Genomic DNA, 23,131 nt, shown 5'->3' with positions numbered 1-23,131 from the left:
CTCCCTCACGTTCCCTTATGGCAGAGTGCTGGAGAATGTCCTAACTCAGGAATGCCAAATCCGGCTCGATTCCGATGTGGTGAAAGCCCTAACTCACCAGTTGTGAGGCTGATTTCCCCTCTTCGTAGATGGAGAGGTTAAGGGCTGGCAAAGTGAGCGCTGTAAGGGAAACTCAGTGCAACCTCATCTAGGTTCTGCTCCATAATTATATCTCCACTAGAAAATTCTAAAGTATGGATCATAAAACTATGAAAAGGGGATTATTCTCTAGAGTAATTTCTATATAACCCTTTCACATTTCTATAGTGCCCTGGTACTTTTACCCCTGTTAAATTCGATAGGACTTTTCCATCAGTGCTCCTGCTCAGTTTTAATCACACAAGTTATTCTTCACTTCTTGTCTGAAACGGTTGTGTAGTGTTTTTGCATGTGGTGCCACATTCAACCCCAGAGGTGGCTGCATTGTAGTGGTGGAAGAAGTTATCCCGGTACATAGTACGTATATCAGGAACGCTTTCTGATTCCTTTGCGGTACAGGTGTTATGTGAGTGTACGTTTTTATTAGTATTCTGTCTGATATTTATGAGTTCTTCTGTATCCCCTCTGACTTAAGGTGGACTTGATGAGAAAAGAATAGTCAGAACACAATTTTAAAAAAATGATTATATTAGTACCAATATATTCTGTGCCTTTAAGATGTTGGTTAAGTGGCTATACGCATACATGGTGCATAACATGTTCATAATCATTTTCTTATATAATAGGCAATGCATATCCCAGCTAGAGTAGCACCACATTTTGATCCCACTGTGTGATGGGCAAGGTGAAGATTCTGTCACGGTTATTTTTAGTAAAAGTCACGGACAGGTGCCCCTGCTGCCCACTGCCCTCCGGGTGCCCCTGCCACCTGTGGGTGGCACACCAGGTGCTCCCGGCAGCCTCTGGGGCCTCCTGCCGCCTGCAGTGGCTGAGAGTTCTGGGACCCTCACAGCCTGGCACAGCTCGGAGCTCCAGGGCTCCCGCTGACTGACAGCCAGGGCCCCTGCTACCTTGGGGCTGAAGCGGAAAATGTCATGGAAGTCTGTGAAAGTGACAGAATCTTATCCTTCATGGTGGGCATTGGAAGGATGTCCTCAAAGCTAAGAGTTACAAGTCATGGCCTCCTCCACCTTCTCCCCAACTTCACTGAGAAGCAATCTGATTTTCTCTTCTCTGCACTTTTCTCTCTCTTTGGCATAAGTCTCGTCAATTTCCTTCGTCTCTGGAAACGTCTACATTACCCAGTCTTCTAGTCATTTAAGGTCAAATTTTCTAAATTTGGGTGCTAATTTGCCCATAGACTAAGCAATTGTATGTGCAAATGAAGATTTGTACATGCAAACACCAGACTGCATGTGCAGTCACCACTAATGCAGGGTTTAAACACATAATTATTAGGTGCAAGCATGTATAATCTTTGAGGATCTGATTTGGGCAAAAGACTGAATGAATGAACTAGTCCAATAGCCAACAGCCAAAGATGGAAATGCATTTAAGCCACAGAGCGTTCCAAACCCTAGGCCATAATAATCCATATCTGCAGTTTTGATTCCAGGTGTTTTAAGGTGGTATTGTCCTTCTCTGGAGCAGTTCAGGAGGCATGAGGAGTGTAAAAGTGCAAGCAAAAGGTACATGAAGAGCTACCAGCGTTGGTATTGCGACTGCATATAAAATGTGCTATGGTTTGTCCCTTTAACAATCTGGGTCAGAGAATCTATAGTGAAGATTCATGGCACCCATCATGCGACATGACTAATGTGGGTAGATGCACAGATTTGATAGGGAAAACCCAGGCACTGCTTGGAACACTTGGAAAGTGTTCTTCAACTATAGTTTGAAAGCACTAGAGAACGTTCATAGATCTCAGTGCAATTATCTTTTGCTTCCAAATAAAAGCGGATGGGAGCTTATCCTGGGTGAGCCCCTGAGGTGCCAAAGGTAGAGCTCAGAGGAGGGTGGTATCCTTTTCAGTCATTGAAGACATCTTAGAGAAGCTCCTCTGAGCGAGAGTCGAGTGGGTGGCGTCTTCACTTAGTGCGTTCACTAGTCTGGAGAGGATGGTCACCTTAAACTTTTTAAAGTCCTGGCCCATGAAGACATACAGGATGGGATTCATGCAGCTGCTGGCCGCAGCCAGAGCCGTGGTGATGGGAATCCCAATTTTGAATACCCCATGGGAGACTTGCTCATGCTGCGTTTCAAGGAGGTTCAGGACATGGTAGGGGGTCCAGCACAGGAAGAAGGTCACAATAATGGTGACAATGATCTTGAAGGGCTTTTTGGATTTGGCAAGCCGGTTTCGTTTCAGCTTGACGACAATGATCATGTAACAGACTGTGATGACGGTGATGGGAATGACAAACCCTGTCAGAAACCTGACAAGGTTTACAATCTGGTGTCTCTTCACACCCAAAGGATGGTCATACTTATTCCCGGACAAGGTGTAGTTACTAAAACATATCACATTGCCTTCGTGAGTTGCAGTGTCCCGGAAAACGAGAGACGGGGAACTCATTGCCAAACCAAGCACCCAGTCGACGACGCAAACCAAACATGCCAGCGTAGTGGTTCGATGGTTTTGGGCCCAGACTGGAAGGACCACGGACACACAACGGTCTAAGCTGATGGTCGTCAGCAGCAGCACACTGCTGTACAAGTTCAGGTTGAGGAGGAAAGAGTTTAACTTGCACATGGCCGCCCCAAAGACCCAATGGTAGTTCATGGCGGTGTACGCGATATTCAGTGGCAGGAAGACGTTGAAAAGAAAGTCGGCAACAGCCAGGTTGAGAAACCAAATGGCATTGATGGACTTTTTCATCTTGAAAGTGATGATCGTGATGACTAGGCCGTTCCCCAGAATTCCCAGGAGGCAGGTGAGGCTGTAGACTACAACAGAGAAGATTCTAGCAATGTCTCCTGCATCATGCGATGGCTCTTGCTTAACACTAACCGTGGTGAAATTATCATAATCATAATCCACCAAGTAGTCATAAGAGTAATTGTAGGTCACCATTATCTGTAAACAAATCACAACAATTTCACCAGGCGGTTCTTTTATAGACTATCCCTCTGCTTGTTTCTGTGTACAAGGCCAAATCAACAGGAGTGAAGAATTCAGGATTTGTCCCACAGACTTTAGTTTGTCATGTAAAGGGATTGCTCCATGCTGCCTTAAATGCATGTGTCTACAGCTCTCCACAGGAGCTGCACACCTGCAGGTGAGGACAGAAGCTGGCAGTTCTAAGAGTAGAATGTGCACTATTATGTCACAAAGTGGGGTAAAATCATGCACGGGGCCAACGGGCTGCTATTGTATACACCTTTGACATGCGATTTCTATGGGAAAACCTGCCTTTGGCCGCCTGCAAGCCCCTCCAGGACTGGTTAGTCAAATATAGCAAATCCTGGCTCACAGACATGAAGGAAAGACTGCAGGTCATGGTGTTTAAGAGCATCTGTATTGATCCAAACACTAACTTCTCCCATGGACATAGCTCCTGCCTGTCAGGGAGATGGAATACCTGTGCAGACAGACGCTCTCCCGTCGGTAGCGTCTTCACTAAGAGCTACAGCGGCTGCACCACGGCAGCGCCGTAAGTGTGGACAAGCCCTTAATGTGGATTTACACTCGTAGGGCCGAGGGGAGGATTTTGCATTTGGTACCAAGGGGCATGATCTAAAACTGTTTGATTTCATCAAGGTTTGGAATCAGGCCCTTGCGTTGCAAAATAGGTCTGATACAACCCACCCACCACCCAAGGGAGCATCGGAGGCTTAATTAATTGGTGCTCTGTAAGTGCTCTGAGATCCTCCGATAGTGCAAAATATCATTGTGCTTCTCTTTCTCCTCCTCAGCATTTGTTCAATTGCACATTTCGGGGCCAAATTTTTGCTCTCAGGCAAACATGCCTCTCAACTGACTTCTGTGGGATTGCACAAGTGTAACTAAGGTTAGGAACTCACCTGTTCACACCAGTATTTTCTTCAGCTCCACTCTCAATGTCCCTGTAGCAGGGGTCTCATCCACTCACCGAATAGCTGGAAACACCTGCAATACAGGAAAGAGACCCACTGGGTTTATTAGCCGACCAGCACGGACAGTTCTTTCCTTTGAAAGCATTCCCTGTTCAGAGGCATGTGTAGGTGCTTAGATATAATATTAAAACAGGGATCAAACTAGGGCCGTGCACCCGTCAGGCAGGAAATCCATGTTTGTCTTGGATTCAGACAAAAATCACAGGGATGATTCCTATATGCCAAGGCCAGAAGGGCCTGTTGTGATCACCTCGTCTGACTCCCTGCCACACACAGGCCGGAGAACTTCCCCAAAATAATTGCTAATGCAGAGCTTTTAGACAAACAGCCACCCGTGATTTTAAAAGGGTTGTTTTGGGAAGTTAAACTCATCTGATCTTTGCATGTAGTAATTTCCTTTGGCAATTCTTGCTACAGGGGCTACAGCAGTGTTATTAATTAATTAATTAGTTTATCTGACCTAAAGTTCCATTTGCTACTATCCCCTCCAGCTCTTGTTGCTTCCAGCCTCTCTAGCAAGGATTTTCCAAACTTGATAAATCAGTGTAAGTTTAATCTTGTTTCTGAGCCCCGGGAACAGCCACAGCTACAATTTCCCCAACCATGTGGCCGGTAAAGCTGTGGACCTTTTTCTGCTGGCTGGATTCTTCGTTGTCACATGGACGCTGCTCACATCACAGTTGTCTTACTCAGAGAGAAACTTCCTACAGGCCATTACTGTAAATAGAAGACCTTACTCATCAGTCCTGTCTGCTGCTGCCTAACCACCAGCACCACGTGGCTTCTCTGCTGCATGCTGGCAAGGATCGAGGCAGTGACAGCATAATTACGGGGATGTGCACGCAGCCTATTGTATATTGTATCATTCACGCTGCAGTTTGGGAGGGTGAATTTTTCTGGTAATCCAAGATTTATTACAAAATAACATCAGTGGGCAGAGATATCCTCGGCCAACTCTTTTAGGATTATTGTGTGCAAGTTATCCAGGCCAGCTAACTTAAAAATATATATCTCTAGATGATATTGTTTAACATCCTCCTTAGTTACTAATGGACTGGAAAGTATGTTAGCCTCCTTGTGTGATAGGAATTACAATAGCCTCCTTGTGTGATAGGAGTACATCATCCATTTACTGAGTTACGTTAGCCTCCTTGTGGGATAGGAGTACTTCATCCAGTTACTGAGCTAAAAATTCCTATCGCCGTCACCAGAAGTTTACCTGTGTAAGGACTGAGTAATGAACCAAAGCACTGTGTCTAAAAACCTCTGAACTGTGCAAGTTTCCACATCCGAATCTACATTCAAATGCAAATTTTGAGGCTTGGACCCATCTCTCCAGCAATTAGTGAGAAGTCTGGAGGTTCAGATAAGTCTTTTTGTTCATCTAAACATCTCCCGGGCTGCCTACGTTTCTTGGGTCTGGCAAACTGAGCTAGATACCTCAGGATAATACTAGACAACTTTTCATTTACAGAATTCAATAAGAATTGTGCCTGTTTGAATCAATATTTGCCATTTGCCTCCGTTTTGTATTAACTGTAGATTTTTATCTTCTTTTCCTACATAAAGAGTAGCTGGCTTTGGATCCACATAGAACAAACAGTAATAAAAGCACAAAATACAGTGACGTATCATCTATCCTTTTGTGCAAGAACTGAACCAGTCCTTCACCTCAAGCTTGAAATAAATGAGGACGTTCTCCAATGTTCTTGCTTAGGGTCATTACATGCTGTCCTTGGTTCTGTAGCCACTATCTCATGTGGAAGACGCATCTCGTGTGTATGCTGGTCGCAAAGGGCCGTAGGGGAAAGAAGCCTGGTTAGCTTTTGTTTTATTTTAATTATTTTTAATTGTCATTCAGCTCTGCATGCCCTGTGTCCTACAAGGACCCTGAGCTCCAAAACCCAACTGGAAAGGCTGCCCTGCTCTTATTCCAGCCCAGCTAGAAGCAGGAAGAAGCAGAAGAATGAGGCGAGAGAACTAGATTTTTAAGCCTCGCTTTGCAGATTCTCCAAGCTTGATTGCTCAGAAAACATCCCGGCAGTGCTGGGAGCTGTGCAATTCAGATCTGCTCAGGGCTAGATTCTGAGACACCCCAGCGCTCCCAGTAAAAGTCAAGGAGTGTTTAGGATCCAGGGTGACGAATTTGGCCCATCCCTGAGAATCTCAATTTATGGGAGATTTGCTGATGGAACCAAGGAGCATTTGGCAATTTGTCCATCAACTACTCATGGTCCCAGTTCAGGAAAGCCCTTGCTTAGGACTTATCTACAGGATGCGGTAATGCACCTTACGGGGGTGGGATTTGTAAGGCGCACTCAGGTGTTGCGCATTAATTGAGCCATGGACACCCTGCTGGTGCACACTAAAGGTTCTCTAGTGCGCTTTAAGGAAGTGTGCGTTGAGCCTTTAGTGCCCACCAGCACATGGACCACATAACGCGCAACACCTGAGTGCGCTTTACAAATCCCACCCTGTAGGGTGCATTGCTGCACTGCGTAGACAAGCCCTTAAGTACCTGCTTAACTTTAAGCACGTGTTCAAGTCCCATTGACCTCAAGAGTTAGGCACATCTTTAAGTGCTTTCCTGAACTGGAGTCCAGGTGACGACACTGGATTGGGTCTCATGCTGCTGCAGGACACCTCAGCCGCTGCCTTGTAGTCAGTCTCACTCCAGGACAAAGTGACACTCTGCAGGGAGACAACCGAGTGACTGTAATAAATGAGATTTTAGGACACAGCTTGTATATTGGCCTGAATCAAAAGGAGGCCTTGCCCTGGTGAACCCTTCATTGTCGTGAGCAGGAATTAAAGTTGATGATCCAGCGGAAGTAACAATATCAGCAGAACTGGTTGTTATACAGCTGACTATTAATGTTCCTGTTTAATGAGCCGTTCTAACTGTTCCCTTTATAGACCAGTGATTTTCATATTGTTACCTTTCGAAAGGCAAAACCACAGATGGTCTCGATGGCAGGATCCGGCTTCATTTGCACTTTCATTTGCAGGGTTTTATGAGACAAGGCTTCAGTAAAAGAGCAGGGACCTGCCTTCTCTGGTTCATCCTTCCTCATACAAACATGCCCCCAAACGAGCCGATCACTAAGCGAAGCAGTAGCATCTCTGACTGTTACTGAACAGGTCTGGAGAACTTTTTTGTAGAAGAGCGTAGAAAACAAGATAAGGGTAGATGAACTGGCTACGTGCGAGGGAGCCTGAGTTTCGAATCTAGGTCTGCACCCAGACTGCAGCCTCCACCCAGCAGGGAGTGTGGGCTGATGGACCCTACCTCAACACAGGCACCACCCACGAAGCTCCTGATTGGAGGAGACCTCTGGCCTCTCTGATTGGCTCAGACTCCCTATTTAAGCCAGAAGGAGGCACGGGAAGTTGTCTGGGCAATGAGGTGAATCCCAGACTGGCTGTTATATTAGACCCTGCCTTCCTGTCCTCTTCCTGGTTCCTGCCCTGTTCCAGATCCCTGCTTTTACACCCACTCCTGGCTACTGACTCTGACCCTGGGCTTGACTCCTGATTCTGCCTCCGGCTCTGCGCTCCAGTTCCTGAGTCCCAGCTCCTGCTCTGACCACTAGGTCCAACTGCCTAAGTCCCAGACCGCAACACTAGGGGAAAAGTTTGCTGCTCTATTTTTATTGCTAACCCAAACCCAAATAGAAGGATGGTTCTGAAGTGGTCAGTTGAATTCTCCACACCAACTCCTCCGACTCGTCTCTCTCTCTCTCATACACATGTTTTTCATTTGTACTACTGTGATCCATCCAATCGCTTAAAAAATCACAGCTGCTCTTGATGTAACTCTGGCCTGATGACCAGTAGCAGAAAATCCCTGCTCATGTGAGATTTCCAGCCTAATTTCACAGGCCTCAGAAAGGTGGATGGTTCTGATAAATATCAGCGCTTCTAGGGGCTTTTCTTTGTTGAATCTGAACCCTGAACCTTTCTGAGGTTGGCCCATCAGCTCAAACTCACCCAATTCTGTGATAATGGAGAATTCAGCTTGTGTGATACACTCACCTGATGAACCGGAGGTTCCTACAATGGCTCCTTGACAGTTGCACATTGGTTGGAGAAATCTTTAAATATAAATGAGAGATTGCTGGTGCTTGGGGTGAGTTGAATTCTGATTGGTGCTCATACGCTGCACGGAATAGTGCGGTCTACGGCCCCAGCGAGGAGAATGCTTGTGAAGAGAAGTTTGCTGATGTTCCCATGGGGCTCACACGCATCTTATTTTATTTCAAAATTCGGTGTTTTAGCGTTGCTCTGAACAACTAGTTCCCCCAGTGACGTTTAGCTTGACATTTCAAAGCTATTTAGTTGGTTATTTATTGGGATTCTCTGTTTATTTGGTTCTTTTTTACTTTCTTTTTATCGGACTTTAACATTTGGACAATAAAAGGAGACTGTACAAAGCAAATGACTAAAAGACCCCCAAACTCTCGCTGGATCAGACAATCAAAACCTCCCTGGGAATGGGAGAGATTCCATGTACTCCGAGTAATACTCAGTGAGCCAACACCAGGTACGTGGCACCTGAGCCATGCAAGGGGTAACTTTCACCTGGAGTGCATTGTACAACATACATCGAATGAGAGAAATGTTAGGCTCGAAAGGACCTGGAGAGGTCATCGAATCCAGCCCCCTGCACTGAGGAAAGACCAAGTAAACCTGATGGGTGTCTGTCCACCCTGTTCTTAAGAGCCTCCAGTGACGGGGATTCCACGACCTCCCTTGGAAGCTATTCCAGAGTTTAACTACCCTGACAGTTAGAAAGTTTTTCTTAACATCTAACCTAAATCTCCCTTGCTGCAGATTAAGCCCATCACTTCTTGTCCTACTTCCAGCAGAAGTGGAGAACAATTAATCCCCATCCCCTTATAACAGCCCTCAGCATATGTGATGACAGTTGTCATGAAGATAGCAATGGGGGATAATCCCTTCCATGCTACTGCAGGTGGAGGTGAGCGCCTGAGGTCCCTTCCAACCCCGATATTCTATTCTGTGAATATACCCCAGGAAAGGCATCTCACTGGCTTCAGAAAAACCTGTCAGATGAGCCCTATGGAATCAGTCCTTCAGCCCCAGGACCCGGCCTCATCGAAACTAACTGATACTCTCAGAGGAAGAGGAAACCTATATCCTCCTGGGAAGTTGTGCAATGTTTCATATGTGGAGAGAAAGATACTGTTACTCTGAAAGATGCTAATGGCTGCTACCAGCGGGTTCTTGGATTCAAAGGAAGTCACAGAACTCATTAAGGCCAATGAGCATCCAAGCATCCTCCTTCAGGCTCAATAGAAGGCGCAATCAAGCCCCATTATGTTGTAAAGCCAGCTGCAAACAATAGATGCTACCACCCAAGGACTAAGCTGCCTGGCAGGTCGGAGCTAAGCCATGTGGACTGAAGGATTTCCCTGATGCAAACTCAGGGGATAGGATATTTGGTTGTTGCCTGTGGGTGCTGGAGACAGAAGACCGAGTAGTGAGCAAGACCCAGAGAGGAAGCAAAGAGATAGAGCTTCTTGGGCACAGAGTTCACTGGAGTGTCAGAGTGGGAGATTTCTGAGCAAAGAAACTGCCTGCTGTTGTTTGTTTCTACTATCTTCAGAGAAATAGGACTTTATGTGTGTTCTTTGAAAACAAACAATCTTACACAAAGAAAATACCTGCCTTGTATCACTGATTCCTCATCCAAATGGAAACAACCCTGCAAGGCCCCACATATTGACTAACCACTCAGGCCAAAGAGGTAACCACTCCCTGATCCATGCGGCTACCAGCTGATGGCATAAAGCATGAGTGGATAGTGGTTACAGCTGGTCAGGAAACTGGAGTTTTTCCTTTGAAAAATTTCAAAGACTATAGAAATAGTTTCATTTTTGTCAAAAATTTTCTGCAAAATGTTTCAGCACTTTGTTGTATAACTGCAAACTAAAAATGTTGGGTTTTTCGACAACTGAAAATTTGCAGTTGTCAAAAATGGACTTTTCCGAAAGAAAGGTGTATTTAGACCCAAAAATGTCATTTTCGATCAAAAAAATCGTTGGACGATTGTCGACCATCTCTAGTAACTATGTAATTCAAGCACTCTTGGAATAAGTGATTATCTATAGAGTGACAGCATGTGAGTATAACCTGCAGCCACCATTATCCAGCTCTTTGCTGTTCTGGTCTAAAGCAGAAGCTGTGTATGATCCAGAATCAGCCTGGGTCTGTCGGTGCATTCAGACTAGGGAGATCAGCCCACTCAGACTGGGACGGCTGGTGTGCTCATGCCGGGGTAACTGGGAACCCCAGGTCAGGATGTTCCCACAATGCTCAGCCCAGGACACTGGTTGACACCATCTGGGATGGGCAGTGCCTTGGATTGGGGTTGCTGGCACAATCAGGTGGGAATGACTGACATAGTCAAACCTATTTGGCAGGGGCACCCCATCAGGCCCAGCTGGTGCACTGGCTTAAACATGGCTGGCATGCACATGTGACATGTCTGGCACACTGTGGGCTTGGCTACACTTACAGTTTGCAGCGCTGGTAGTTTGCAGCGCTGGTCATCCAGCTGTGTAGGAGCAGCGCTGGTGTGTGGCCACACTCACAGCTACCAGCGCTGGTGTGTGGCCACATTTGCAGCATTTCCAGCGCTGTTGGGAGTGATGCATTATGGGCAGCTATCCCAGCATTCAAGTGGCCGCAACGTGCTTTTCAAAAGAGGGGGGTGGAGTGGGGTCTAGTGTGACAGGGAGCGGGGGGAAAGAGAGAGTGGATTTTTGGAGCCAACACTGTGTGTTAGCTTCCTGACTTGAAAAATCAGAACATTTTTCCGACCCCTTAGTCTTAACTCTTAATTGCAAACAGCATGCAGGCAACACGACTCCCGCTGTTTCCCTGCCTGCCTCTCATTTGATTGTTTACAGCCAGGTACAGATGATCACAGCAAACAGGAGCTTTGTTTGTTTTTTAGATAGCAGCAGCGGCAACGGAGGAGCTCCACAGAGCTCGTTCACAACAGGGAGGAGGATCTCATTTGATTGTTCACAGATTGATCACAGCAAACAGGAGCTGATAAGCAGCTCCGGTAGAAACAGAGCGAAACGGAGCTCCTCCGGAGGTTCACAACAAAACAAAGAGAGGCTGCATAACAAAACAAAGGGAGTAATTTAGTTAAAAGCATTCTGGGATATCTCCTTATTCCCTGGAGGCCAATAAAAGCGCTGGTGTGTGTCCACACTTGATGAGCAGCGCTGGATCACCAGCGCTGCAATCGCTACACCCCAACCCGGCCAGGTGTACAGCCAGCGCTGCAGCCAGGGAGTTGCAGCGCTGGATGTGCCTTGCAGGTGTGGACGGTTACTAATTGCAGCGCTGGAAAGCCTCTACCAGCGCTGCAACTTGCAAGTGTAGCCAAGCCCTGTGATGGAGATAAATGAAGGCTTTGTACTGGGACCGTTGTGCTGATTGGTAATTTGCTTGCCACAAGGCGTGTGGCATTCTAAATTAATCTTACATGGTGAAATTCGCCCCTGTACAGACGGCCACCTTGGGTCTGTGCACACTGTATTTTCCAGCCGTAAATGTTATTGCAGTAAATAGCCACATAGCTCATCTGTATCCTCCATTTTAAACCATATGCCCAGTGACAAATCCTTCGATAGCTCATCCCCAGAAAGGGGTAGATATAAACTGGTGCAGATTGTAGAAACTTGAGCCGAGCCGAGGCAGAATCCAAGAAATTAGCTGGAAAATATTTGTTTCTTATTATCTAAAGAGCTGTGTTTACAGTGGCGATCACTGTAGCACTCTCTGTCATTTGGCACTGCACAGTATGTCTCTGTCCTCGGCGTCAGAGGATGATAGCTTGGAGCAGGGAGCGGTTCAAAGCCATTTAATAATGACAATAGGCTGGAGAACAGTGAGCAGTGAGCCTTCGACAGCTGAAAAGCCACTTCACTCTCAGATAGCCCGAGAGAGACACATACACACAAAGAAGCGAACAAGTTTAGGCCGATGCATTCAATGAGCTTCTGCTAAAGTAACAGGTGATGCTAAAAATTCTAAGTGAAGGTTGGAATATATAAGTAGATGTTTTCAAATGGCTTAGCTGGCTGCCTGCACAGAGATCTAACTTGTGTCTGTCTGTCTGTCTATACACACACAGAGGCAGAAACTCTGTGCATAGCTTCATTCATTTGTTTCACTGTGTTTGTGTGTCCATCTGTCTGTCTAAATCAGACCACAGATTTGTCCATTGTGTTCCCAAGGATTACCAGTGCAGTCAGACCATCGCCAGACACTGTTCAAGCCAGGCACCCACCTAGTGAGCCATGACAAGCCATTCCAGGCTACAGAACGGCAGGGTGCAGACACCTGGTGTACAAGTGACAAATAAAATGCACATACGTGCATGGGACGGTGTCAGCTCCTCACAAACCTTCATGCACCGGGGCTGGTCGCTGTAGGTTTGTGCTGACTTGGGATGGACTCCTGGTTCAAGCCAGACCCTTTGCCCAGCCCTGTCCATGAGACACCACCACTAAGAGGTCACAGACAAGCTGATGGGATCTCCATGCACACTGGATTGTCTGAGGGTATTTTTTTTAAATCAGCCTTTTGGGGGTTGAGGTGCCCTGGCTGACCCCCAGGCCTTTGTGGCGGTGCTGCTGGCCGGGGATAGGTGGCCCAAGTGGGTGTGCTGCACCAGGAAGTGGGGGTCATTACATTTAATTTCAGGATCCCACCTTTAAATTACTGTGCAAGGTATTCCCTGGTACACCCACCCTGCTAGTCACATTGGTCTTGGGGGTTCCAGTTTGTTCTATGTAAATGCAGCTGGAAGGACAGTCACGCAGGCGGCAAAGAAAGGCCAATCCTGGGAGCCAGTGGGATTTGAGGGTACGATGGTGCATTACAAATGACTCTGGTATGTGGAGGTGGCAGAGAGCTCGCCAGGGAGACTGCTACCGCAGCACCGCTGGTCTGATCCTTGGGTGAATGTGCATAGACAGGAACAAGCAGGGGAGAGAGTCAGAGTGCAGTTACTCTGTGCATAGCTGCAGCAACTCCCTTGAAGTCAATGGAGCATCTCCATATTTACACTGGCAAAGGTAAGGGCAGAATCTGGCAATGGGGGAGAAGAGAAAACACTCTGCCCTGCACACTCGCCCTTCAGGGCAATCAGCGTCTCCTGAGGTGCATCTTAGAGAAAGCCACGACAAGCATGTGGAAAGGCCAGAGCAACTCCAGCCTGAGCTGTGTGGGCAAATGCTTCACTGACCGCAAAATGCGGCTTTGTGTCACCCGCCAGAGCCTTTACAACGACGCTGTCTCCATAGTCTGAGCTTTCGCTGCCAAAACGGAAAAAGCCTGTTTTCCCTGCCAACGGGTGACCCCCATTTTTGCCCAGCAGAAATCTGATTTCCTGGCCAAGCACCAACCTATGGGTGTGAGAGAAACTTGTGCAGCTTGGGTTGTGCCCGTCCTGCAGAGAGAGGACCTCCATCTCCAGAGGTGCGGGTCCAGCATGTTCCCTCAGCCCCGCAAATCTGGTGCTTTACTGAATTATGGATATGGAGCAAGGCACTTGGCTAGTTAAGGGTCTGATCCACAGGCGCTGAGGACAGTAACAGTCTGGCTCAGTCCCTAACCCCAGGCTAAATACTGATGTCTGTACCAAGACTGACTCCTTACCTAGACAAACTCCTGTGGATTTCAGCAAGAGCCTTTGACTGAATACTGGGGAAACACCGAGCCAGGCACTCTGGGCTCAGCCCCGCTGTATTTTGCGACCCGAGCTTCACTCGTGGGCCTGTTAGACATTTCTTCTACTTCCATTTTTTTTCCTTTTCTCATAACTAGCAGTGTCCCAGCGCTAATCTCACGGCTCCTCTCCGTAATCCTCTCCATCCGACATCTGCAACCACAGACCCAGCCTTCCTCCCGCAGACTGGAAAATCTGCCCACAGAGTGCTGACGTTCGAGCCAGATTTTGCATGTTCACAAGTTTTGCTGGCAGACCTGAAATTGGCTGAGGGACCAGTCCAGTTCTGTGAGTAACGGAAATCGCAGACAGATGTTTGGGGAACATTTGGTTAGCGGAGTCCTGCCAACCTCCTGTGCTTCTGCCTGCATTAATAAAAGACAGCGGAGACATGGCAGGAGCAGACATGGGCCTGAAAATAGTTTTGTTGTCAGGCTTGGGCCTGGAAGTTGCTCCTTCTCTCACACCCACTGGCTCAGACTTTTCTACAATTATCTCATTTATACGTTAAAATAACAGACCCGGAGTTTCCAGCAGTAATCTCATCCTCTGTAATGATTCCTTTTATTCGTATCCCTGGCAATGCAGTTGATTAACAACAGGAGTTATGTTTATATTAGCAACATGCAAACCTCTGACAGGGATAATTGTTCAGGGTTATAGAAGCACCGAAAGATCAGATGCTCCCTTATTAAGGGAAATACTGCAGTATTCTATCTACTGTAACAGAACAACACATTGCACTGACACTATTGTGTTAAGGACCTTTGCTGCAGAATATTGGGATGGATGTTCGCAAGAGTTAAATGACCATCAGCCAAATGACTCAAACTTCTTGAGTCTGTAGACTCGATGGCCTTGATTTGGGAAAATATTCCTATTCAGGAAAGCACTCAAGTACCTGCGTAATTTCAATGGGATGCAAACACATGCTCAAAGTTAAGCCTAAGGGTAATGGGAGGGGCTTACCCAGGAGCGCCCCCTTAAACCAGGACTCGGCATTGCAGACGTTCTTCTACTCTAGCACCCCCTATTGTCTGCCAGTCTGGTTCTGCATCACTCTGCAGCTCCTGGGGCCTAGTCCTCCCGCCAGGTCCCCTGCTGGGGTAACACAAGTCTAACTAAAAGGCCAAACAAAGAAATGATTCTTCTGCCCCCCTCCCCCATTGGGCTTCTCCTCAGCCCATCTTCTGGGCTCAGCTCCCTGCCCCTTATGGGCTACCATGTACTGAAGTTCCCCGCTCTTCACCCACACGCCCAGGCCCTGCGACGTTCTCCCTTGTGCCTTTAGCTGAGCACTGCTTCCCAGGCCTTGCTACCTAGTAGGCTTCCATGCCACCCTCCTACAAGACCTGTCCTCCCCTGCCCCCGAAGGCTAGACCTGCTGCCGGGAGTTCCTCTCCTCCCTGCCTTCTCTCAGCCCTTTTCCTGAGGCCCAGCTGTTCATCAGGCCAACCCCTGACCCTGGTAATTCCACTCCCCCAGCCCAGGAGGCAGCTCGTTATGGCACAGGTGGGACTAATTGAACAGGACGGACTGGTCCAAGGTCTCCTGGCCCTTAAAGGGGCGGGCCCACCCTGTTACAATGGACTTAAGCGCTTCCCTGAACCAAGCTCTGAGTAGGCAGCTCTCCAGGCCAGGCCTTGTGAGGTCTCTAATATTTCCCATGTCCAGAAAATTCCTCCCGAAGAGGCAGCCTTTCCTGAGTTATCTCAGCACTTCTGCTTCCCATTCGGGCTAAAACCTGGACACGCACAGACATGTGTGGGTGAGGGTGGGGAGGTTAAATGAAAGTTTTGGGGGGGAGGGAATGTTCTTATTTTACCCCACTCTAGTTTATAACCTTACCAGTAAATCAATAAGGCCGTATTGTTCTGGGGTCCAATCCTGAGGGTGTCGCTCAGTTTGCACTCTTCTCAGAGCCAGTCCTGAAAATAGCTGAGCTCCCACCTGACTGACATCAGTGAGAACTTGCCTGAGTCCAGACTGCGTAAAACTCACCCGCCTGTGCAGGGATCGGCTCAAGGCTCACGCACCACGTAAGTCCCATTAAATTCTCTGGCCTTTGATCTGGTGATTTTCTGGCACACGGTGGGGAGGGTTATCTGTTGTTATTATGGGATGTCTGCTTCCTCATGCCATGGCACTGTGCCACAGGTGGCTACCCCTGGCATGGCCATGGAACGAGGTGGCCGCCGGGGGGCCTGGAACGCAGATGGGTAGAGCAGCTCCACTCCTGGGCACAGCCGTGGGAGGAATTTCCACAGCCAAGTTTTAATTCTGAAAGAAACAGCTCTTCAACGCCCCCGCCCCAGCCTCAGTGCGAGACATTGGAAATCCCTTAACCCCCGTTTCCTCAGTTGTGAAACTGAGTTAATAACGCTGAGTTGCTTCCCAGAAGAGCAGAAACTGGGAGGATTCACTGGCAAAGTACCCAGAGAGCCTCAGTAGGGAGGAGCAGCATGAATGCAAAGTATTGTTATTATCAGGTCATATTGTGCTATTGGTTTTCAAGGCGAACTCCCCATGGATCTCAACGGCACAGTGTATTAGTACGGTATGACTGACATCTCCATAGACATCCCTCAGCTCCTCCAGGTTCAGCTGAATGTGAAGGCAGGACTTCCTCAGAGAGACTAGAGAGACTTCTGCAGAAACAGGAGGACAAACCACTAAAATCAAGCTGCAGCAGGGAGATCAGAGGTGCTAAGAATGAAGGCGGGGCCGCTATGAGTCACAGTAACCGCTGCCCCAATAGACAGCCCTGGAGGGACATTCCCATTCGTTTCCTCGCGCTGCCTCTTCCATCTTGCAGTGAATTGCAGCCTCGTATATTGCATTTGTCTGTGTCCTCTCAGGCCTTCCCGCTGAGAGCTCACTCTGAGATATATATACAAAAATAGGAGCACTCACATTCCCTCAGCTCTTAAGGTACTAAGTCCCAGCAGAGAAGATGGCAGCCAGACAGGTTGGTCTCTTCTGGGATTCCCCCACCCCCATAGGCAGCTTCCTCGTCAGCGACAGCAGCTCTGGGATGGCCAATGGGGCCAGGATCGCACATGTCACTGCTCTATCTGGAAGAAGCCACGAGAGCTGAGCCTTGCATCTTGCAAAGTCAGGGTCCTTTTACGCTGAACTCCCATGAGGGAAGAAGCCATGAATCAAAGCCTGATCACTCGGGTAAGCTAACCTAACCTCAGCCCATGCAGTTGGCAGATCTCCTGCATCCTTCCGGCCAATGCCTTCTCGCTATCCTTTGCAGGGAGACGGTCACCTCCACCACTTCCCTGGGGACTCTGCAACTGCCTTTCCTTCCAATTGCCCTCTCTCCTAATAGCCAAGCCTGGAAAGGGGAAGCGAGCAGAGCCTGCCTGCAAACAGGAAGCTGCGCGGAGAGTTAAGATGTGGGGGGAGTATATTAAATAGAGAGCCCGCAAGTGCAGGGGAAGATGTGAAAAAAGAGGGGAAAACTTGAAAGTTAGTGGGTGCTGGGATCTGCAGTTTGGCCATGACAGAGGGAAAGGCTCGGCCTCAGTGCAGACCCAGGTAGGTATTTAATTTCCCCCAAAGCTTTGGGTTGTTTAGACCTGGGGTGGGAGTGTTATTTTGGGACCATCTCCGAGGACAAATAACCTGGGCTAAGGGTATCCTGATTTGTTACAACCTTCAGAAAGGTTTGTCCTGGGGGCAGGTTCCGTTCTCCAGGAGCTGGTGCTTCCACCCCCTGCCCCCAGCTCCATGATGGAACCCACATGCAGGTCTAGGAAACATGGCCTTAGAGCAGTGGGTCACATTATATTCTGTGACATCTTCGCCCACCGCCCGTTCGCTCCGCCAGGACCCAGCCACCCGGCAGCTCGCAGAGAAAGCCTGGTTATCTTCCCCGGTACACTCTGCAAGCCACTCGGTTTGGTTTCTAAAAGTGTTCCTTTCCAGAGCAGCGTCTGCACGTGGCTGATTTATGTACTCAGCATCGCGGCTGTATGGAGGGAATGTCTGTAACCCTAGCAGCAGAGCAAGGATATAAAACTCCGCTCTCAAAGCAGAATCTGTGTGGCCTGGGTGGAGGCACCTCTGTTATTGTAGGGCCAGAACTCCACACACATTTTGTGTCCTAAAATTACTGCCAGCCTGTGACCGGGGTCCTAATGGGGGGCCAGCTGTGGTCACTCAGGGTGAACTGCAAAGAATGGGGTCCAAAGCTCACAGTGTCTGGTCCCTGGTGTTCAAGCAGCTTGAGTTACAACATTCCTATGGAGTTCCAGGTCCAAAGTTTGGGGTGGGGGGCTGAGACAGACCCGTAAATAGGGGCAGTGAGTGAGGAAAATACGGCTGTTCCCTTGAAATCTGCCCATTGCGGTAGAGGAGCTCAGGGGGACCAAGTAGGAAAATGGCCAACGTTTCCCTAACAGAGTCCACCAGTCCCTCCTAAACAAGGGCAGCTGGGCTATCACATGGGCCCTGCCTGCACCTGCCCTCTGCCTTCCAAACTGCTCGGTCCTGATGCTGCAGCATCAGCGACCAGCAGGCAGGCAGCGGCTATCTCCCATCCAAGAAGTACCTGAACCGGTCGTTAATTAAACCCTGCAACTCCTGATTTCCTCTGTCAGGCTCAGTGCTCCATCTGGTTGGTGAGCATTCCACTGCGGCGCCCCGTGCAATGCCACGGTTCTCCAAGGCCGCTGTGCAGCTAGGGGATTAAAAGCAAAAGCATGAGAACTGGGGAGTGTTTCCTACCTGCTTCGGTCACGTTTGCTGGTCTGGGGGATGCACAGAATTTAGGGAAGGCCACTGCTGTATTGGGGGCACTCAGACCCATTGCCACCAGCGATGTAGGTTTCAGTCCCTTGTCCAGTCGCCTATTGCAGTAATTACCAATACTGAGTATGAAAACGAGACCCGAGCCACCTTACAGAGGCGACTCGTACCCCGTACAAGGATTATGAGACCCAACCCTCTGGTGAATGATTTAAAGCATGAAATAGAAATTCTCCCATTGAAGAAACTGACTTTGATCTTTAGGATCATTAGAGAAGCTCAGAAGCAGCTTCCAAAGATCTGTAAAGTCAGGGAATAAAAGAGTAAGGAGGGAAGGGCTGTGACTGAAAATTCCTCCAGGATCACACCTTTCGCAGGAGCAGGCAGCTCTTTACAACGTCCTTCACTCAGCCCAGGAAATCCAGAGTGGCGAGAGGAGAGGCAAATGCAATCAGACTGTCTGGATCACACAGTTCACAAGAGCAGACCCCCCTCTCCATAATTCCCTGAATTACTCAGGAGCGTTTGTGCTGCAGAGTCTGGCTTGGATACGGAGGCTGCGATTGCTTTTTGAACAACTTTGGATGTATTTCAAAGGCTGTTGGGTTGCTGTGTTTTGATGGACCATCACTCTGTGAGGGTCGCATGTTATTTAAACTCTGGTCCTTCAAGGCTGGCTGAGCCAGTGGAGTTTGAATGCCTGCCCAATCCTACTTCATTTCACCACCTCGTCATCAGCAAATCAAAGGCTCCAATCCTCCGAGTGGATCCACAAGGGACCACTCCCACAGACCCGATTGTTGGACTAGGGGCTAATCATATTAGTTAGGCCATGAGCTCTCAGTCGGGGGGTTGTGACCCACGAGGGGTTGCAAACGGGTGTCAGGGGACACAAGCACCTCTGAGAGATAGGTAAGTGGCAGGAAATCACATGGCCAAGGAGTAGAGCGCATGGTGCTATGGAAGGAAGGGCAGGGGAGAAGGGGGAGCTGGCTGATGAGATTGCAGAGAGAGATGGGAGGGAATCAGGCTCGAATGCACTGCGGGTAGTGGAGACTTTACGGCCCCCTGAGTCTCTTAGTTTCACACTGTTGAAATTGTGGCTGCTTGTCTCTGCCCCCATCACAAATGATCCAGGAGCCCGGAGAAATGCAGAGGGAAAGACTGAAGATAATGGAGCGCCTTGGGCCAGCCAAATAAATAACTGCGCTTTGCACCAAGCCCTTTTGGTCTGAGCACCTCAGAGTGGGGAGGGGGGTGAGTTTCACCATCCCCTTCTGCAGACGGGGAAACTGAGGTGCCAAGATCGGCCCAAACTCACACAGCAAGTCAGTGTCAGGCTCCAGGAGAGAGCCCTGGGCTCCCCCCAGCGCCTTCCCCAGAACGGGCCCACTCCTCTGACGAGCACCAAGGAACTTCACCCAACTCAAAGGCGCGTGCTGGTTAGCTGTGCTGAAGCTGTACCTGCTCGCTGGCTGGCCAGGTGCTCCCCTGCCTCCGTGCTGCGGCCGCTGTGGGAGGAGAAGGACACCCCCTGCATTTTCACTCTCGTTCGCATTCCAGCTGCAGGAGCTCAGAGCTGTGGGTCTCTTCCCAAGGCTTCTTCACAGCCCTCCCAGCACTCGGTCTCCTTCCCTGCACCTCTGTCAGAGAGCTGCTCCCCCTCCACTCCTGGGCCCCCGGGACCCAGAGTGGACACCGACTAATGCAGCTTCGGTTCTTCTCACCCAGCCTGGCTGCTCGGCCGGCCCACACAACAGCTGGAGACCCACCCTTTCTTGGCCCCCTCGCAGGCTGACTCCAACCCGTAATTAGATGGCAACGCACTCATTCCTGAACTAGCAGCCAGGCCTGCGCGAACATCAACAATAAACGAACAAGCCCACCTCGCCCACGGAGCACCTGATTTACGAGGGAGGCACAAGAGCAGGACTCGCTCGATTTATCTAGGCAGAGCAGGTCCTGACACTGCGCCCAGCTCGGATTTGGGAGGCTTTAAATCTCCATATGCTCCCTGCCCGGGAACACTTGCTAGCGAAGGGAGAACCAGACAGCCCCACCCATCTCCAAGTGCAGCCGCAGCCAGCAGCCGCTGAGCACTTCTCGATCCTACCAACGCGCCCGTCTGCCAGCTGGAAAGACGCTGGGGTTGGTGGTTGTTTTTAACGTCACTGCCAAGCTCACAGATGGAGAGAATATTCCTCTCTCGGAGGAGCTTGCAAGCTGTGAGGAAATAGCCCTGTTGTTTAACCTCAAATACGGGTCGGATCGCAAGCATGATAAACTCTGCCCTGCGCTGATACCATGGGGTTTGCCGCGGCTGCTACGTGTAACTCTCCCTCCCTGGAGACAGACTCCAGCGCTCAATGAGAGAAACGTGTTTAAACTCCCAGGAGACTTAGGCAAGTCAGGGAGGTGAATAATAGTGCAAACACCACTGTGAGCTCTGGCAGCTCACCCACGCAGGTGCCCATAACACACACACAACACGGATGGGAGATTTGGCTGCTGGTGCCAAATCTCACTGATGGCAGCGATGGCTTGTCCATCCCCACGCTGCATCAGTCATTGCCAAAGGGGTAGACTCGGAAGGGACAGTCCCAGCCCCTGGGATCTGCATTCTGGAACTGATTCAGCCTGGAATATCCCAGTGTCCCTTGCGTGTGTCGTCGCTGTGCGTTGTAACCATTCAGGCCCCTACCGCTAGAAGCCTATGGACTCATTCTGCGGAAGGAGTAGGCCAATACGTGAGAGCCTCTCCCAGCCCTTCCTGCATTGCAAATCTTTGTCCAGATAGCAGGTCGGGGGTCTCCTCTCATTGCCGTACAGGCAGTACTGATGAAGATGCACCTAGACGGACCGGTAGATTCTGGGAACAGCATATATTGAAACGATTGCCCTGGGCTGAACCAGCAGGTGAGAGCAGGACACAAGGCAGGCAAAAGAAATATGCCCCCAAAGGGGTTTTAGACAAAGTGCTATTGATGCTGAGCATTGGGAAATGGCGGCTAGCAATCAAACCAACGGACAACACTCTGCAGACAATGGAGAGCCGGTGTTCGGGAATAACCTTTGGTGTGACCGCGTAACAAAGCCAGTACATGCATCTATGAGACTGCGATGCTTTCCATGCATTGCGCCTTCTCCGTTTCTAAAAATGGGGTGGCCATTTTGCTCTCAGAGAGGTTGCTTGCTACAGAGCTGACTCTTACACGCCGTGCTCTCTCTTGGAGTGAGGAGTGCTGGGGGGAGGGGCCCATTTAGGCTGAAAATAGCATGCTCATGGTTACTGTGGTTACATGAACTTCTCTTTCAGACAGAGCCCAGCATGGCACAGACAGAGAAATGAAAAAAAAAAATACTAGGCAGAGCTGGGCCAGAACCAAATCTTTGGGTCTGAGCATCCCCTGGCCTTTGGAGGGGCCCAGTCTGGATCCCAACTTTCCAGCCCAGGACCCTCTTGAAGTGGGCTGAAGCGTTCCAGGCCTTTAAAAAGTAATGAGTCCGGTTCAGTCCCAGAAATGGATAAAATGTGCCGAGCTGGTTCCTATGCCTGGTGGAACTGGGCCCCCACAGTGAGAGCGGTACCACATTTCACACCCATATCCGTCTCCAAAGGTGAAGTAAGAACGTCTGCCCAGTGCGTTCCCGCCAAGAATCTCCAGGGGCTTTCCAACGCTTGGGAAGTATCGTTGTCTCTGTGACATCACACCCCATATTCTTTATGGAAATATGGTTATAACATGAATATGGTGTAACTAAGATATACTTTATGCAAGATGGGTCTTGTAAGATATCATTGGGGGGGAAAGAGATAAAAGAGGGACAATGACAACAGGAGGGGACCTCACTCTCCCTACAACACACCTGAAATCACCTGAGGAACACAGGCTGAACTCTGGGAAGTGATGGTCCCAGGCTAAGATCTTTAGCTTGTGTAAGAAAACCTGGGAAAGCCCAGGCAACTTGTGCCTTAAGAATCTGCCAGCCTGTTTGTCACTCAGGGTGAGAATTCGTTAATTTGTATCCTGCCTCTCTAGCATGTTAAGCTCAGTCTGTGGCTTTTGTTTATTTACTAAGGTAATCTGCTTTGTCTGTTTGCTGTCCCTTGAGCCACTGAAAATCCACCTTTTGTAGTTAATAAACTTATTTCTTGTTTATAATAAAACCCAGTTTATGTAATTATAACGGTGTGTGTGGGGGGGAGAAGTCGTGCACATCTCTCTTCACATTGAGAAAGAGGGCGGATTTTTATGAGCTTGCGCTGTGCAGATTTTTCTATACAGTGCAAGACAGTATCAGTCTGGGTTTATCTCCCGAAAGGAGGGGTGTGCACGTGAGTCTGGGGGAGCCCTCTCACACAGAGCTGACTTCAGTCTGTGTCTGCGGCTGGGTGTGGCCCTACCTGTGTATGTGCTGCAAGAGGCCAGAGAGCCTGATTCAGCAAAGCAGGGAGAGGGAACCTTGGCTGGTGAAATCCCAGTACACCAGGCGGCACCCCAGAAGTGGGGTCCAACCCATCAC

At 49.1% G+C, this 23,131-nt stretch overlaps 1 protein-coding gene across 3 annotated transcripts in view; it reads right to left on the bottom strand.

Annotated features, from left to right (window-relative positions):
- Positions 1–648: 648 nt before the first annotated feature.
- The window catches only part of CMKLR1 (chemerin chemokine-like receptor 1), a 41,127-nt gene continuing 18,644 nt past the window's right edge, over positions 649–23,131 (bottom strand). For 2 of the 3 annotated variants that reach the window (XM_044989488.1, XM_044989490.1), the window contains exons 2-3: positions 4,003–4,087; positions 649–3,055 (exon numbers count right to left, since the gene is read on the bottom strand). In XM_044989488.1, coding sequence (XP_044845423.1) covers positions 1,985–3,052 — 1,068 coding nt within the window. In that variant the 5' untranslated portion in view covers positions 3,053–3,055; positions 4,003–4,087 and the 3' untranslated portion in view covers positions 649–1,984. Of the gene's footprint in view, positions 3,056–4,002; positions 4,088–20,071; positions 20,399–23,131 lie in introns of those variants that run through there. The other variant, XM_044989491.1, reaches the window with a different exon arrangement.

Source organism: Mauremys mutica, chromosome 16 (genome assembly GCF_020497125.1).
Source record: "Mauremys mutica isolate MM-2020 ecotype Southern chromosome 16, ASM2049712v1, whole genome shotgun sequence".
In the NCBI taxonomy this organism is placed as follows: Eukaryota; Metazoa; Chordata; order Testudines; family Geoemydidae; genus Mauremys; species Mauremys mutica.
This window is presented reverse-complemented; position numbering and strand designations above follow the sequence as displayed.